We start from the raw sequence: 19,433 nt of genomic DNA on the forward strand, positions 1-19,433 counted from the left end.
TCTTTCCATTGTCAACGTATATTCTTTGACGGATTTAAAGTCGAGAGTTTTTCTTAGTAATAACTCTTAGTAACTGAGTGTGTGTGATAAAACGTAATTTTTCGAAAGCATAATTTTCATAACTTTTTTTAAATATTTATATTTGAAATTCTAATAATTTAAAATTCAAATTATCTTTTATTGAACTATACAATTACACTTACGATTAATTATAAAATAAAATTGTATTTGTTAAAATTTGTTCCTGATATTTTTAATTACTCTTAATAAAAAAAAATTGATATTTATAATTAATTAATATTAATTCTGAACCGATTTTTATAATCTTTTCTATTGAAAAGACGATAAATCTGAGGAAATCTACATAGAAAGGAAAGACTTTATTGCCATGTTTCTGAACTAACGCCACGTACTTGTTTGTGATGATATGAGGCCAAACAATACTACACAGATATATAAGTAATTATAATGTGGAGAAATTTGCTAGACGGAGGACTTGGATTCGCTTTTAAACTTTCCAAAGTGCGAACTAGCATGGCGAGCGTTGGCGTAACTCCCGGATAAGTTGCCGCCACAATTCAACTCGCCATCGACTGCCTCCGTCGCATTGTTTCTATTCATTCGAGGTATGCATGAACCCTTTGTCGGAGCTTTTGAGCGTCATTGTGCTACAAATACCGAGCGAACATATTCGCGTCTCGAGATTGTAACCATTTTATCTAACCCTAATATCCTAACCACTTGGCACCACAAAAAAATAAAAATAAAATTCGAATGTATTAATAAAATATTAATTTGTAATTTACATATATATACCATAAATAAAAATGTAATTTTTCGTGCTGGAAATACCAAATTAACAAAAGGCTCGAAACATGATCACTAATATCATTGTACGCGCAAATAGATGATGGTCAAAAGTAGTTTCTAATTGAATTTTACTAAAAATATTTATATTACAAAAATATTATACTGATTAAAATAATAAATTTTCAAATATTTTTATTATTTAATTTTTCGGGTAATTGTTTTACTATAATATATAAAATTTTGCGAATATCGAGACATTCGCATATATATATGCACATTGTTCAATTATTTAATTAATTTCTAAGAATAATGCAGATAATCTAATTGCTGTATCATTGCAAATTAAAATTTTTACGAATTTTTGTAACATAATATTTAGTAGATAATTCCAAGATTATAATAAATAAAAATTTAACACTCACCGATACGATGTGAACGATAGAATTGTAGAACACAATACATCGATCTGTAAAATACAAATATGTATCTAAATTATATAAAGATATATTCAAAATAATTAATATTTTAAAAAATAATTATTGCGCATAATTAACTTTTCAAAAAAAATAAAAAGTAATAAAAAAAATTATAAAATTTCGAAAAAATTTGCTTATATATATGTATAATCTAAAAAATATTATAAATCTTAGAATACATATATATGTATAAGTAATAAACTAAAATGTAGAATATTTTTTATATTATATATACAAAGATATAAAAAAATATATTTTATTCATGCTTTTAAATAAATAAAGAGTAATAAAAAAATTATAAAATATCTATAAAATTTATTTGAAACATAAGCTTTTATGATATAAACTTGTGATGTGATAAATGAAAATTTAATTTTTACATACATATAGAAAATATATATATCTTACACACGTACAATGTTGAAATGAATTTATACGTATATATGAGCATTTAACAAAATAAAATACAATACAAAATAAAGTACAATATTTTATATGAAATATATGTATGAAAATCTATTATATTATTTTATTCATCCTTTTAAATAAATAAAAAATAACAACAAAATTATAAAATTTCCAAAACATTTGTTTTAAACAGAAGTTTTCATGTAACGTTAAATCAAATTCAATTTTTATATATATATCTAAAAGAATATATATATATCTTACACACATATAATGATTGAAATGTTTATATATATAAATATCTAACAAAATAAAATAAAAATTTTATATTATATAAAATATAATAATATTTCATAAAATAAGATCTGGAATATTTTATAGCCTATATAATGAGAAAGAGAGAGAGAGAGAAAGAGAGAGAGAGAGAGAGGAAGGGAGGGAGAGAGAGAGAGAGACAGAGGAGAAAGATTTTTAAATTGAATCACTACCGCAAAGATACGAATAAAGAATAATATATGAATAATAAAATAATAAAACTATATAAATTACTCGAGTTGCTCCGCTGTTGCCCGATGCCTCCCCGGGTCTCCTCCTGCTCTCTCGTGTGTCCTTTACTGCTCCCTTTATGGCACTTCACTTACTCGCAAAAACGCGGTTCATTATGATTGCGCATATTGCAAGAATATGATGATCATATGGCACTTTTTTACCTATTACATTTATGACATTAATCGCATTTTATTTTGTATCGCGACAAGAAAATCATTTCGAAAAATATGACGAGACACATCGAGATACATTATTACGTATTACATACAACTTCGAGACGATATCACGTCACTACTTTACTACGTTCAAGTTTCGCTCCGACAAGATGACTGCTTGTAAATAATAAGCCGCCGCGCGAACATCGAGAACAGTGATGCCAGATTCCGGCCTTTTGGTAGCATGCGGTAGCATGGAGGAGACAAAACATGATTTTCTCTCGCTCTTCTCTGCGAGAAAATCATGTTTTGTCTCCTTCTATTACCCCTTCCATGCGCTACCGAAAGGCCGGAATCTGGCATCACTGATCGAGAATACCATAATAGTTTGTTTATCATCATAAGTAATTTAACGAGCCACAAGTATGTGTACAGAATATATTTTGTTCCTTCTTAAATTTAATCGCGCTTTATTTTGTATTGCGACGGGAGAACGCGAAGGTCATCTACGAAAGACATTGCGACGACACACATTGAGTCACGTACTACACACGCGACCTACCCCAGATGACGACACATACTGACGTCACGCGTTACTTCTCGTTACCGCGCGACCTTCACGAGGCGACTGGTTATAAACAATAGCACGATGAGCGAATTTCATAACAATTTAGTTTAGTATAATATTTAACGCGCTACGATACAGAACGTATTCTGTTCCTTTCTCAAAATTTAAAATTATATATATATAATTATTCATATAAATGACGTTAATTTCACTTTTCATTACTTGATTTATTTTACTTCTCGTATATTATTGTACGCTAACAAGGAAAAAATGAGAGACGGATTATACATCTAAAAATCAAAATGATTCAAGACAAAACATAATTTACAGAAACAATTATCGTCCACAATGCAACGGTAATTTATAATTCCTATTTCTTATCGTTTTGATTCCTACTTGAATTGTTGTACATGAAATATCTGCTTTGATAAATTTCTCTTCGTTGTCTTGGCATGCTTACAAATTATAATTAGTCGATCAATTATTCGATTAATTAATTCTCGTAATTAATGACTCGTAAACATACCAAGGCGAATGGAGGAATTTATCAAAGCAAATACATATTTCGTGCGATGTGTATATGTATGTTTCATACGCTAAGAAACGATAAAAAATAGAAATTGTAAATTATCGTTTCATTGCGGACGATAATTGGTTCTTTAACATTTAGATTCGAAACATATTTTCGTCGATTTAAATGTAATTTATCCATCTCTCATTTTCGAATTGATGGTTTATAATAATATATAAATCGTAGAATCTCGATTCAAGTAATGAAAAATCTTGACATCATTGTTTATGAATAATTAAGTTGAAAATAATTGGAATATACTGTATATACTTATTTGTAGTTCGTTAATATAAAAATATTTTATTGCGTCAATGAATCGTCCACTGGTAATGGTATTTCGCCTCGCGAAAGCGTTTGAGAGGGGGAAAGTTTTCGTGCGCCATAGTCACGCGTATTGTTTACAAGCGGTTACCTTGCCGTATCATTCACGCAGCGAATAAGAAAGTAATAGTACGCGACTTTTCAGTGTATGTACGTGGTATTTTTCGACGTACATGATTTTCGCGTTCTTTTATCGTGATATAAAATATAAAATGTGATTGAAAAACGTCGTAACTGTATAAAGTGCCATATAATCGTATTTTTGTCGATTAATACGAGCATGATCGTAATTAATCGTATTTTCGCGAGTGAGTGTGAGTGCCATAAAGGAGCTACAAAGAATAAACCGCATGGAGAAAAGAGGGAAAGGTCCGGGAAGACATCAGATGGTGATAAAGCAACTATCAGGTGAGCAAGTTACAATTTTGTTAATTTATTATTCGATGAAAATCGATTTGTTATTTTCTCCAGAACATAAGAAAACAAATCGAATTTATTATTATTCCTTTTCTCAAAAATTAATAGTTTTTATATTCACGGCAATGACTTTAATATCATTTTATATGAAATATGAAATATTCTCTAAATCTTATTTTAAAATATATATGGGTAAAATATTTATAATATATGAATAATATAAATTTATTAACATTATTTTATATATATATATATATATATATATATATATATATATACAGGGTGTCCCTGAGCATGAGCTCACGCACTTGTGAGGAGGTAGAGCGCAGTAAATTAAATAAAGAAATTCTATTCCATGTAACGATTTTTGTAATAATAATAGAAATATTAATTATTGAAAGTTCATCACAGTTACTTTCAAGGTCAATTTTAAGATTGACAGAGGCACTTTCAGAAAAAACGTTTGATACAAAAGTTTTTTATTTTTTCACGTACAATTCGAATCTGTAATAAAAAGTACCATGTTCCCCTAAAAAAATTCAACTTCCGATCCGGATGGCGTATTTCCGGTCGGAATCAAAAGTTGAAAATATCACTATTTGATAGAGCGTACCCGATTTACTTAAAAATTGTTTGCGATTTTTAACAAAAGCCATTTATTTTCATTTTAAAAGGGGTGTACGGGTGGTCTGGGACACCCTGTATATATATTATTCCCGATTTTAATACTTGTGAAATAAGTTTTCAGTTTGAAAATGTGTTTATTACAATGGAATTATAGAATGCAATGATTTATAAAATACAAATATATTTAAATTATATAAAGTGACATTCAAAGGAATTAACATATTCAAAACAAATTATATACAATTAATTTTTTATTTATTTCTCGTTAGAAAGTAATAAAATAATTGCGCGTGTAGGATTTTTGAACAAAATTGGAAGATAAATTTACACAAGAAATATAATAAATAAGAATTTAATTTTTTTAAGTAAAGAATTATATATATATATATATATATATATATATATATATATACAGGGTGAGTCAAAAGTATGTTTTAAAAATTTGTGAGCGTGTTCCTGGATAAAAAGGAAGAACAAATGTTCATATGAACATATGGTCGCAAATGCTTTGTTGTCGAGATAATGGACATAAATCAGCAGTATCAAATAATGCTTTATTTGAACGTTTACAATTTTGTTATTGTTGTTTATAAGAGATGTTCTACATGTCCCACCACCCCCTACCCCCCCCCCCCCATCCAACCAAACCAAACCACACTACCAACCAAAAAAAAAAACAAAAAAAAACAAACAACAATAACAAAATTGTAAACGTTCAAATAAAGCATTATTTGATACTGCTGATTTATGTCCATTATCTCGACAACAAAGCATTTGCGACCATATGTTCATATGAACATTTGTTCTTCCTTTTTATCCAGGAACACGCTCACAAATTTTTAAAACTTTTAATTCACTTTAAAATTTTTAATACTTTTGATTCACCCTGTATATGTATGTATAATTATTTTATTACTTTCTAACGAGAAATAAATAAAAAATTAATTGTGTATAATTTGTTTTGAATATGTTAATTCCTTTGAATGTCACTTTATATAATTTAAATATATTTGTATTTTGTAAACCATTGCAGTCTATAATTCCAATGTAATAAACACATTTTCAATTGAAAACTTATTTCACAAGTATTAAAATCGGGAATAATGTAATGAGAATAATTAAAATTTGATTACTGAAGTGCAAAGAACAATTTTTTGACATATTTCATACAACAAGCTTTAATATCGTAACATATTCGGTTCGTTTTTTTAAATTAAATGGAAGCAGTAAAATAAAGTATTGGCATATTTCAAGAATAAATAATTTTTTTTTTTTTTTTTTTAAACGTATTAATATATATTTAAAGAAATTAAAGAAATTATTAATCGTATTAACATAATTTGTTCTTATAGCGATAAGAGCGTTTAGTAGTTTCGATTATTTTTTATTTCACGAGCAATAAATTCAAAATTAAGATTATTTACTTTGACATTAACAATTAACAATTGACTATTAACAATTAATTTAGGAAAAAAGTTGATATATCTAACTTATATCGTTAACTTCTTACTTCTTTATTTCTAATAATCATATTTTACTGCAGTTAGTCAATTCATATTACAATTGCTTAGATTTAGATTCAAAGATATTAAATTTATATATCTATATTAGTGCATATGCATAAAAATTTAATATCTTTGAAACCTAAGTAATTAATTAACATATATTTCTCATATATTTATGTTCCTGTTTACAACTTGTTATAAATGTTTTTTGAAGGTAAAAAAATACTATATGCTAGTAAAATAAATCAACGTCTAATTAAAATCAATTAATATCAATTTCCTGATAATTGGTCAGAGTAATAAGTTTATTAAAATAAGAAATAAGCAAAAAGAGAGTTATATATTCGAATTTGATTTCCCATAACGAAAATACCAACGAAAGAACTGAGTGAAACAGAACAAAGCAAATAGATATTTTATAAACAGCACTCGCAAATACATATATACACATACACATACATACACACACACAGAATCGGATCAGTTCTAGACGCCGAGATGAAATAAATAATGCCAGAAAGAAAAAGAGAGAGAAAAGGGAGAAAAGAGAAAAAATTCATTTACTCTGGGAGTCCGTTTTATTTCACGTCAGACGGCAAAGGAACCATGCTCGCGGCATGCTTGTAAAAGCGAAATGTCTTTTGCGGCTTTGCGTAATTAATCAGAACAGCTCGAGCGTCTTACAGGAAACTATCATTCTCGATAATTGGCCTAAGAACCAATCACCGATCAATAATTCGTCGCGGCAATTATCGCCAATCCCGAGCGAAAGTAGAGCACCTAATAACCGAATGACGCAAGGAGATGGCACAAAGCGCCCTTGAATATTCAAGCAAATCGACGTCGTATTCGATAGGGAGATAAATACCGGAATAGATCTCGAATAAATCAGAGAACGAGGGGAAAGGAGAGCGTGCATCGCGTTGGAAAAGACGAGATGGAGGGGAAGAGCACTATACTGGCCGAGATCCAAGAATTTATTCGTCCATGTCGGAGTATAAAAATTTCAACGTTATTAGGATTGGATGCTCCAGTCCCTGGCTCTTGCTCGTGTTGCTATCCGATGCGACGTGTGCGAGAGCGAGCAGTGTCTCGTCGGTCGACGCCCCGTTTTTTTATTTTTTTTCCCGGATGCGCGCAAGAATTTTTTGTTTCCGTCGACTGGCAGAAACGCCAGACGGAAAAAGCGAGGCCGTTTGTGCACAAATCAGCATTCACGCTGCGCTTCTATTCGTCAAGCTTTTTTGCCACTTATACCTATCTGGATTTAGAATACATGACTCGTGGCAACGGTCAACGTGACGCGTATTCTCAAGTCGGATTAGTCGAGGCGATCGATGTTTCCAGATATCGATTTCGCTTTTTAAGTTGACGGGACTAAATACCAAGGATTTTGCAACATTTTCTCTTCGATACATCCATTATCGATAAATGTAAATCGAGAAATGTTCGTGTCAATACTTTAATCTATTTTGATTCGCAAAATCGTTATTAGATTTCGTTATCTGCACAAATACAGATCGCAAGCTGTAAAAATGTACGTAACAGGAGCGCCAAGTTATTTCCATTTTTGACAGTCGCGCGACGTTTACATGTAAAAAATACGCGAGCATAATCCAGAGTCGGCCGATGGCGAAGCGGCCACGTCGCGTCGCGCATGCAAACTCGACGGAAATAAAAGTTTAACTCGCACATCCCGGAAGAGTTAGTCTCTGATTCATGGCTTTCCATCCTACGGTAGATGGTAGATCTTTCTGCCGTACGAATTTCGCCGCTCGATCTCTCGTGAATATTGACCGATCCTCGAACGCGAGACGTATCGATTCGATGAAAGCTATGCACAGATGAAAGTTCAGGAATGATGCTTAACGTCGATTGTGACGAGAGAAGAATGGACGCTCCTAGAGATCAGCATCCGGTGTTTCCGAATGCATCGTTCCTATAGATAAGAGTGAAAAAAGAAAAAAAAACGCAAAAAGAATGGAAAGAGAAGAAAAATTGTTCATTACATCTAAATTAATTTTCGTAACGGAATAAAAAATCTAAATAATTAATATTTAGAACCGTTCAATGCGTAAAATTCCAAAAATATAATGATTTTAATATAATGATTAATAAAATAAATTTTTAATATATGATAATCTAGCGGAAAAAAGAGGAATCGTTAAATTCGTAAAGACAAAGAAAAACAATGAAGGCGTTTATTATACCTAAATTAATTCTCGCATGAGAATAAAATTCGAAAGAGGATCGATATCTAGAACCGTTTAATGCCTAAAATTCCAAAGATATAAAGATTTTAATAAAACAAATTTTTAATACATCTGACGGAAAAAGAAATCATTAGACTTCCCGTAAAGAGAAAGACAGAGAGAGAAAGAATGAGGGTGAGAGACGGGAACGGAGGAGGAAGAGGTTGAAGAGGAGGAAGAAGAGGGACGGTTAGATCGCTTGTGTCTGTCCCCGAAGGCTCAGCTGCGGCGGCACCACAGTGATCGATGTCTCCACTCTCCGCAATTTGAACAATGTCCCCGCTGTCTTGGGCCACGCCGCTCACTCTTTCGCCCTCTTTCCCGTCGTTGCGCATCCCCCTTCTCCCTTTTCGCTCCCTTTCACTTTGCCTTCGTTTCCGCGTCCTTTCTCGGGCGCCATTCTCGACATTCCCCGGGTAAAATGAACGTTATACGGGCGAAAAGGACGCGGTGGGCCCATTCTTATTTACTATTCTAGCAGCGACGGCGAATGGTAGGAAGCAAGAATGCGTACGAGAATCAGCGGGGTGGGAAAGACGATGAGAACCGCGACTTTTCGCCGAGCTGCGAAGTCTACACAATCGGAAGTTGCCCTCCCTTTCCGCGCGAGCTAAGTAAACAGTGGGGATGAAAATTTCCGAGACGTGCCTTGAAAGCGATCCGCCGGAGACCTCTTGTTCGCTCGTACCGGTCAAATAATGGATAACCAAAGGCAATCGAATATCATTAACGTCGATTATCGGTAGATCACTCTTTGTGTGCACAGAATTAAATATTTTAAACGATTAGCAAACGATCTTCGTCCGCTGTTATATAATCCGCTGTAATATCTTTTTTTTTCTCTTTTACGGATCATGCATGGATTGGATCGCTCGTGTTTAGATAGAGACAAAAAGTTGATTTTGTTAACGTTCTTTACGCACTCGTGTATTAAGGAGGAACTTGACAGATCAGCTACGTCAAAAGTTAATAAATCTAATTCATTTCGAGATTTATGAATTTATCAAGCATTTTTAACCTTTTAAAATATAAAACTAATAATTAATTAATTTGTAAATTAAAATAAAAATCTGTTGCAAGATATGAGTTAATTTCAAAATTATAAATATATTATGTTATATCGAACTAACTTTTTTATAGTGGCGATATAATAACTATTGTATAGAAAAATTCATTAAAATAAAAATTTTAATTTGAGGATAAATCTTTACTTTAAATTATAAATTATTAATTTTATAATTTAAAAGGCTACGTAAAAGCTTTGCGCAATGTCAAATTAATCTCGAAATGCATTAGATCTATTTACTTTTGACGTAACTGATTCATCCAGTTTCTCTTTAATCACGGCTCGAGCTTTTTCCGTCGTGCAATAAATTGAAAAAATTGAAATAATTCTTCTTCCTAAATATGTATGTATGATATAATAATCTATATAATTTTGAAATGATATTTTATCTGTCTTGCATGCCTCGCCTTGAACTCGATAAAAATAAATCTTATTATAAAACGCTCATCTTTAAACACTATCTTTAAACGCTAGCTTTTGTAATTTTATGCGAAAAATTGCAGTCTCTCGAGGAAACTGGCTAGATAATTTAGGCTTACAGGCGATCATTGAAATACCTTTCCCAGTCCTTCGGATCGTAAACAGACTTGAGAATACGAACGCAATCCTTTCGCAATTGAACTTCTCCGTATAACGCGCTCGACGAGATGCTCTGGCCAGCTAGTAACGTCCCGGCACACAAGTATTAGTCCTCAAACCGCGAAGCATACTTAACAGACTGGAATTGGCTGTTTCGACACTGAGCCGTTCGACATTAGATCCGCCCGCTTTGGAGAGTACTTCAACCGTTACTCCTGCGAGGTATAAGTACAAGGTACTCGGGCTTGTGAATGGTTCTTGCTCATATCACTTTCGCGCGCAGCTAGGCAGCATATTTAGTAAGATAATACCTGAGAACTTCGGATTAACAATAGATTGGCGCTACAATAGCCAATGCGATATAGTACATTTTCATTGTTATTATTTAGGCTATAGATTCGATGATAATGGTCGGTTTTATCTTTCATAGCCAAGAGAGATATCTATGATATTTAATATATATTTTCGTAGTTTAACACATTTTCGTATTTTAATATTTTCTTACAATTCCAGTGTTAATTTTGTGTAATACTTTCTTCGCTATAAAATTTAATAATAATAACTTGTAAAAGTCACAAATTTGATTTGCAAACTCGAAGTATTACTAATTTTTCTCAAACATAATCGCGTTACTCCCGTCTTTCTCTTGCGTCCCGTTATTAATTTTCCTGGAAATATCTTTCGCAAAACATTTACAGTTGCAATTGATACGACGCTCGAGCTATTCGCTCGGAACCAACTGTCCAAGTCTCCAAAGCTTCGGGCAGCGCAAACGAACCCCTAACTTCAACCGTCGACTCACCCCTCTTCGGCGAAACTTTCGTCTCGGCATAATTCTGCGCCGAGCGCTTCGGTGTCCTCGCAGAAGTACGTACTACTAATTAATCCTTTTAACAGCGCTTAAATTTAATTAATCTCAAAGTTATGTGGTCGATCTCAGTCGCAGGAAACCGCCCCCTCGCGTTCCGCCCCTCGCTTTTTGCCCGGTAATTCGCCCCGTGGAAATCGTATACATTAACTGAGCTTTGGAAATCCGATTTGATAGTCTCCGGCCCCTTCTCGAGCATTCCCTCTTTTCCTTCATCGCAATCTTCCCGTCCTCTCTCGCTATTCCCGGAACACATTTCTCTTTCACGACTTATCAATGTCATCTCCCGTGATATGTGTCTAGAGACACTAATTTTTCCACCGACATTTACACGACTCTCTTGAAATTACATACACTCGCATACATGAAGGCAAGAATGCCTGCGCATCCCTCCAATTATCCCTCCCCCTCTCCCTTTGTAGTCGTTCTCTCTTATTATTTCCTATCCTATCCGGTCGGTACGCAATAAATGCAAAGTTTCTTTTTTCTCTCCTTTCCTTTTTTTTGCAGCGCATCTCTTCAGAAACGCGAAGTCGGGAGATTTGTTTTACTCGCGAATAACTTGATTGCACCGCGGAGGGCTCCGAGTGAATAATAACGCGCGTTGTGGCGGAAAAGAGTACCGGTTAGCGAAAGGTAGCCCCCGAGTTCCCTCGCAATAAAATCTCGTCGAGGTTTACATCTCGCGCAATAAGTTGTTTATTTAATAAAGCGCGAAAAACCGATGACAATATCCCGGAAAGTAATTACCGCATAACTGATAAAGCTTCCTCTGGCTTGCTCCCCGCGATAACCGTGGGACGGAAAGTTAAACAAACTGTCTGAAACTCTCCGAAGAATGAGGAAGCGCCTTACACGAGAGACGGGGTAGAAGAGGAGGGAAGGGGATAGTCGTCGTCGATTGATCGACCGTATGCCGCGAAGCTTATCCGACCGCGGCATACTCGCTTTGTATATCCTTGGCGCGGTCTATGATCCGGACCGAGGGAAAATTTACGGTCTCCGCACTTCCTGCTCGCCCGAAACAACCGTCCTCGCGCTCGTTCGGGGCTTGTTCTCTCTCGGCATTATCGATGCCGGTACCGCTAAGTTTCGGAGGAAACGCTGCGCACGAGCCGATAGGGGATAATCAATCTCGAAACGGAACGTCTCCCCAGAGAGGTCGCGGGGGTGGCTCGACGGGGCCGCGCGCCGGGTCTAACTGGCGTGTGTTTGGGTTCGCGTGCTAATTTGCTCTAACCTAATGAGAGACCGGCTTGCACAAACTCTTCCCCGATTTATTCGACCGTGTACCGGACCGCATGCACGTAGGCGTGTGTACCGAGCCATGGGCGTAGCCGTCGGATATCCGAGTCTTGCGGAAACAATCATTTCGTAATTTCGCAATTGATTACGAGCAAAATTGAAAATCGAAAATATTGTTCGACGCGACGCGATCGTACAAAGAACCGCCTTTTATCTTCTCGCGAAAAGCGATTGCTGAACTGTCGATAAATTTAGCTATTTTCAGTGCGATATATGTTTCCAGTATGAAATTGCGTGCAATTACGCGCCCGTATTTTGATTTTATACAATATACCGATCATATATAAACCGTGTGGACATAATATTCGCGAATGCAAATTTGGTTTAGGTAAACAGGCCTTATGGCATATTAGCCTTACGACGGTACGATAGGGTCAACCTGATCCTAATGAATAAATTTTTGGCCATAGCGAGCAAATGTAATTGTTAAATGTATTCAAAGGCTTTACAATTACTACATCATTTAGGATATATTATATTGTTAAATAAACATTATATTATATATCATTAATTATATAATTTAACAAATATGCACGATATTTCGGCAAATATATATGTTTACAGTAAATTGATATTTACATCATTACCGTTGATAGAATAAACTGAGAGATGAATTCTACATAATGGTAAAAAAAATTAATTAATGTTTGAAAATCTAATGCGTTCGAGAAGACGTATGCATTGACTACTATATAAAATATGTAACATAATTTACTTGATGCAAGTAATATCTTTAACCCTCGGTGAAAAATAAATTTTACGCATATCGGTAACAGATCCAAAATAGAAGGAATCGTTAGCCAGACGAGACGACCCCGAATCAATATGCGTTACCTTGGTCGTAATCGTATTATTTACATGACGATGTTGTTCCTGTGCCCCTTAGTCGAGCCGATACCCGCGAGGCAAATGTTAGCGCAACAATTAAACCGCCGGAAAAGGAAAGGACGGAAGGCGAGGCGAGGCGAGGCGAGGCGACGCACCGCGACGAGACACTACATGGCGGCCCTTTTCCCCTTGGTGAATGCGACTGTGGCTGCTCCATAGACGCGAGGCGTCATTATGCGGAAGCCCGAATGAATCGCGACAAAAGGAGGGACGGGGACGAGGAAACGGGCAAATGTTTTCGAGTAGTCCCACTTGCGCGATCCCATTGTTATTTAACACGGACGCGACGCGCTGACGCCCGGCGAACAGCGAGCGAGAAGGGAAAGCATTGTTGAAGTTCCGCCAAATACCATTCCCTCTTGGATCTGTGCACGCGTACCAACTTGATGTTCAATCTCTCTTAGCTCTTGGGGTCTTGATTATCGATATGCTCCGCGAATTACATTCAGGAGGAGAGGGAGACGTTCGGTATGTCACCGATAAGATTCTTTCCATTCTCCTCGGATATGCGAGGATCGATCGAATTTTTCTTGAAAGTGCCTGGTACGAAATGGCGAAAAAAAGCAAAGCGAACGAGAAGACTCTCGAGAATCAATGTTTTCTCATCATTCGAAGGAAAATGCGATCTGCTTCCCGTTTTTCAAACTGCTTTATATTATTTAATTAATTTTATTCATTAGCTTACAAAACTTCTCGATTAAATGAACTGAAATATTCTATCGATTGAAGAGAATCTTAATTAAATATTCTAATTAAGAAAAACTGCTATTTTTATACTCCAAAAAACATTGTGCAAATTATACAATATTTAATACAAGCACCATGCGCGGAATGTAGTTTTTGCATCTACGAAAGATGATGCACATTGCAGCGCGAGCTTGATGAGTACCGCGAGCTAAATGAAAATTTGTTTACGTGCACGCCGTTGACAATAAACCTACATTTTGCTAGATGAAGTAACTGCAGCGTACATTCCGAAATAGAAACACGACCGCGTAGGCGACATAAAGAGTGAATATATCGCGCTACTTAAAGATTTAAACATCCACTCAATTATCCGTCTCTGTTCCCGTATTCATATAAGGCAGACTTTTCTTCTATTTCTCGCGATGGTCATTTCGTGCGCGTCTCGCGCGAACATTCGTATATAAAAAAAAAAAAAAAACACCGAGAATCCGACGCGTACAAATCGAGACGCATGATCGCTCCCGTCGAGTTTTCTCGAGAATCTCGTTCCCTATTCAGATCCGCGAAACTCCGTTCATCGTAGGATCCTCGGCGTTCTCGGTCTCAATAGCGGTTCCTCTCTTGTACCATATCTCACCTTCCCACCCCCGTCGTTCCAACGATTATATGTGCAGCTGAATAACTTGTGGTCATTAGGCGAGCGATCCTTTTTACAAAGAGTACCCCGGTGTGTGACATTGTAACAAAACTCGCCACCCCCTTGTAGCCGGTTTCCCCTGCCTCTCTCTCAGAGTAACATCGCCATCGTCTATCCGCCACGCTTACAACGGTAATGAGCGCCATTTCGGTAATGAGGTCGCACGCCATTGAAAATCGCGAAGCAGCCGTCGCAGAAACACTAAGCGAGAATCGTGAACTCGCTAGAGGAGGAAGTCCGTAAAAGTTAATGAACGGAGAAATAACCGTTTCGAGAGAGAATCCCTGGATCTATTCCTGCCCGAGCGCATCCCTTATCACCCCACCCTTTCTAAAGAAATGACCGTAGAAGCTGCCTGGTCGACTTTTCAACGGCGTAGATTCGCTCTAGCCGACTGGAACGATAGCGCGACAGCCGGATAGAATCCTCGCGTTTTCCCCGGACTTTAAAAACGGATGTTGAACGCGCGTCCGTGTATAAACTTGATTTTCGATTCGGTCCTGCCCTATTTTCAGATTCCAGCCATCCCGACCGCTTACTTCATCAATTTCACGTTCTCACCCTTTCCTGCCCCGCGATTATCCTCGGATGAGGGAACCGAGCGCGTGTCGGAGAATGGAACATCCATCATGGGCATGAAAGACCATTGTCAAAATCAAAATGATTGTCATCGATATAAATGAGACGATCAATTAGCATTATAACTGAAGCGGATGAAAGCATGCTAAGATCGTAGCTTTTCAACCAGATAAAAAAAGCGTACTTATATCAATATGAATTCGAAATATGTTTTACAAGCAATTAATCTAATTTTTCGTAAAGCCTGTATCTGACTATGCAATTTGTTGCAGCAATTTGATTGCTGCGATAAATTGCAGCAATTTTTTCTATATCACACTATGCAATTTTGAAAAGCAATTTGGTTGCAGTGATTGCACAAGATTTAGATCCAGTCCTAATTCTGGCAACTAGTTGCATGCAATTGTAGTAATATTTTTAGAGAATTTATCACTGCCAACATAATTTTTAATGTTGGTTAAACTGAATAGGCAGCTGATGAATGCCAGATACTAGTTAATGTCAATGCTAGTCAATGTATGTAATATATTTTGTTCTGTAGTTGGCAATAATTCAGTTAACCTTATTTTAGTTGCTTGTAGTGTGATCAACATTCAAATAATTGCTGCAACTATTAAGTTGCGGCAATTAAGTCGCTGCAATAAGTTGCACAAAAAATTGCATTGTCAGATACGGGCTTAAGAAAGATCTGTTTGCAGCAGATTCCTTTCTCACGATGAGAGATTATATGATAAATTGTTGGATATAAATACTTGTATTTATAAATCTTTGTATTTTTTATTCTCAAGGTTTATATTTTCAAATGTTTTGATCGTAATAACGAAAAATTATAAACATTCATGAATCTTTATTGACAGAAAATTTTATCGAATCTATTCTCTTATCTGATTTGCATTTTACCTCTGCCACATTTTTCTTCCTCGAATAAACGACTGCCGGTTCCGCGAGCGAGTTTTAACTACCAGAATTAAAGTCAGAGTTACGAACCATCTGTAAAACAATGTCGGGAAAATTCTCCAGGACAGTCGTCGAAAACGCTGATCGCGGCGGCGTAAAACTGATTTTCGATTTCTACCTAAGCATTCGACCTGCTTTCTTACGATCGTTTCGCTTCCGGTAGCTGTAAAATCAGAGCTGAGCCGAGAATAAAACCGAGAAGAGATTTCTTGAATTCTATCTTACGGAATTTTGAGAGGAAATAACCATGTCGGAAAAACAATACCCTAGACGGATCCCTTTTATTTTTCTATCCTCCTCCCTTCTTGCTAACCGATTGTTCGCTAGTTCGACCGACTTTTCGCCGAGTCGTAGATACGATCTGACCGACCGGGACGATATCGTCGAATCGGAAATTCCTAAGTTCAACGCCAACGAAATATTGGACAAAACTGCGGCAAAACTCATTCCCGACCACGACTGACCTACTTTACCGTTTCCCTGCTATTTTTGCTATCGTTCTGCGTTTCGTTTTCGTTTCGATCAAAGGGAAACGACGCTCGCGTCGACGAGCGGAGAAAACTTGGAAATCGGAAATTACCTCGACGCGAACAACACACGAAAACGTTGGTAATAATCAATACTAGTATAGAAACGTATACCCTTGCCAGAATTTACCTTCGCAAACTCGCGGCATGCATGATGCATAAACCGATAACGATTTCGAATCAAAACTAATTGGAACAGCTCGGGTTCGGTTCCCCCGCCGAACGAATAACGAATTTAAGATAGTTACAGGATCCGTTTAAATTAACATACCGTTAACATACGAGTCGATTAGATTTCTAGCGCGCAAATCTCATGGATGTGTATACCGCACGCTCTAACGTACTTATCCTATTCGTTTACATGCATAAATAATGTTTCCGCGGGCTTATCTGGCAGATCGTTGATCTCGATAGATACGACCGAACCTTTCAAGACGTGAATTAATTGCGACTAGTGACTCGACATTTCTACATTCTGCGACGATGCAAATTTATTACCTCGTTGCAAGGTGAATATTTCCTGATTGTTTTGCAATCTATCTACATTAAAGAAAATGTATAATATTCAGTCTCATCAATAATTTTAATAATTTTTCTAAATATTGTATTTCTTTTATATATTAAATTATTACCACTTTTATTTTTATTTATTATTTAGTAAATTTGAAAAACTTTATACGAGAAATTCATTAAATAGTAAATAAGAATGATAAAAAATAACTAATAATTTATATAGAAAAAATACGATATTTAAAATAATTATATATGTATATAAAATTCAAAACTTGTAAATTGAAATCTGTGAAAAATTTGCATAACTCAATTTACGACCATTTAAACGATTCTCGAGCCTCGTCGGCATCGCGTATAAAGACAAGAGGTCAGCGCGTGGCGGATATGTCATCTCATCTTTGCCGTTAGAGCTTTCCTATCGGTGTGGAATGAAAATAAAAAAAAAAACGAATGTGTGAAAGAAGCGGAAGAAGTGACGAGACCGGGAGAGAAAAAGAGGGGAGGACACAAAACGGCGAGGGGCAGATGTGATAAATGGTAATTGCGGAAAAGTACCGCGGCGGATACACGAATAACACCCGTTCCTCATTAGAAGCTTGTTAGGGCACTCTGAACGCGTAGTGATGGAATGCGAGGAGAGAAATGGAGGCGCGCACAGAAGTCGGAGTGTTCGCGGAGGCGCCTCGCCTCCTTCTAGCCGACTCGCTTTATCCACCACGTTCTCTCTACCAAACGTACGTTTCTTCTTTTAGACCAGCTGCTTCGAGAGAACACCAGCGGGCAAGCATCAACGGTGCCTTAATAGTTTTGATTCGCTTTCATCGTTGTGCCACGTGATTTCTCATTCGCGGCGATGCAAAAAGAATATTCCGACAGATTTTGTATCCGGTGCCAACAGAAATATTAACCCCTCGCCATTTGTCATAACTCGCGATTGGCAGCTGCTTGCGATGCAACGACAGCGCGTCAAAAAAAAACTTGAAAGAATCCTTAACGTTACAATTTGAAGAAATACCAAAAAAATTTTAGCCATTTTTATACGTGACAATGAATGGTTATTAATTAAAGGCGGCTCGTATATACATAAAATATTTTAATTTTGCCGATATTAATCATAAAATGAGTTTTATAACGACTTTTGTTTAAAATTATTTCAATCCTTGATATCTTCTCATTACGCTCATACTGAGCTTAAAAATAATTGTATAAATCATATGTGCGACACTTCTCATAATGTCAAACAACCTAATGGATAACTGTAATTTGATAATTAAAATATGTTATTCCATTGTATCTTTCGTCTCATTCGATCTGTTAGTAATGAATGTTAAGTTTTGATAATAATCCGACAAACGCGCCGGCTTTTCTAAAGATAAACTTAATTCCATGAACTGTTTGAGAGATCCTTTAGACATCGAGCTGCGCTCCAACCACTCGACGGTACTTTGTTCGTGTGTTTGCTTGTACACGGTGACGTTTAAACAAGTGTTTTAGCCAAGGGTACGTCGAGGACGCGCGAGAGATTCTGGGTGCGCGGAAATATTAAGACGCGACGGCGACATGAAAAGCGGAGTTTAAGAACCGCGAGAGTCTCCGCCTTCGGTTTAAGTTTAACCCTCCCCCCGTCCACGATGCTGCTTCTTCTCCCTTTGAAACGTCGGTTCTCGTTTCGACTTTGCCGGCGCTGCAGTCTTTCACTTTGTTACTTTTGCGCGAATGAGACATCGCGCGCGTTAATCTCTTTTCTCGCATTACGTCTGATAAAATTTCTCCCACGTTTCAGCGTCACTTTCACTTTTCAAGCCTCGCCGTCTATGTACAAGTGAAAAGACATCACAAAAACAGAGATGTAAAGTCGTGACAGATTTCTCTATATAATTTCAATTACCTCGCAAAGATACGCTATTATCTTGGTGTCTTAAAAAGATACTCTAATAGTACCTAACTGCCTCTAAGAACGCACAAAAACTGCAAAAGGCACGATCTTAGCAAGCCCTTATAATACTCCTTTTCTCTGCTTTGTGCACTTTATCTTCCTTCGTCTCTACCTTGTTCTTCTTTTTATTTCCCGTGCTACTCTTTTACTAGGAGAAGTCAGAGACCGCTTT

General features: G+C 36.2%; 2 protein-coding genes across 12 annotated transcripts in view; one reads left to right on the plus strand and one right to left on the minus strand.

The window, feature by feature from the left end:
- LOC145963056 (uncharacterized) overlaps positions 1–19,433 on the minus strand; it is a 368,536-nt gene that overhangs the window by 265,179 nt on the left and 83,924 nt on the right. For all 7 annotated transcript variants that reach the window (XR_014436063.1, XR_014436062.1, XR_014436061.1 and 4 more), the window contains exon 4: positions 1,233–1,276. The gene's annotated coding sequence lies outside the window, so the exon portion shown is untranslated. The remainder of the gene's footprint in view (positions 1–1,232; positions 1,277–19,433) is intronic.
- LOC145963049 (discoidin domain-containing receptor 2) overlaps positions 1–19,433 on the plus strand; it is a 250,006-nt gene that overhangs the window by 152,839 nt on the left and 77,734 nt on the right. The window contains exon 1 of one of the 5 annotated variants that reach the window (XM_083084657.1): positions 4,076–4,266. The exons of the other annotated variants lie outside the window; for them this stretch is intronic. Coding sequence (XP_082940783.1) covers positions 4,139–4,266 — 128 coding nt within the window. The 5' untranslated portion in view covers positions 4,076–4,138. Of the gene's footprint in view, positions 1–4,075; positions 4,267–19,433 lie in introns of those variants that run through there. 5 annotated transcript variants of the gene reach the window in all.

The sequence above is a fragment of the Camponotus vicinus genome, unplaced genomic scaffold (assembly GCF_025532165.1).
Source record: "Camponotus vicinus isolate PSW18456_S1 unplaced genomic scaffold, iyCamVici1.0 SCAF_12, whole genome shotgun sequence".
In the NCBI taxonomy this organism is placed as follows: Eukaryota; Metazoa; Arthropoda; class Insecta; order Hymenoptera; family Formicidae; genus Camponotus; species Camponotus vicinus.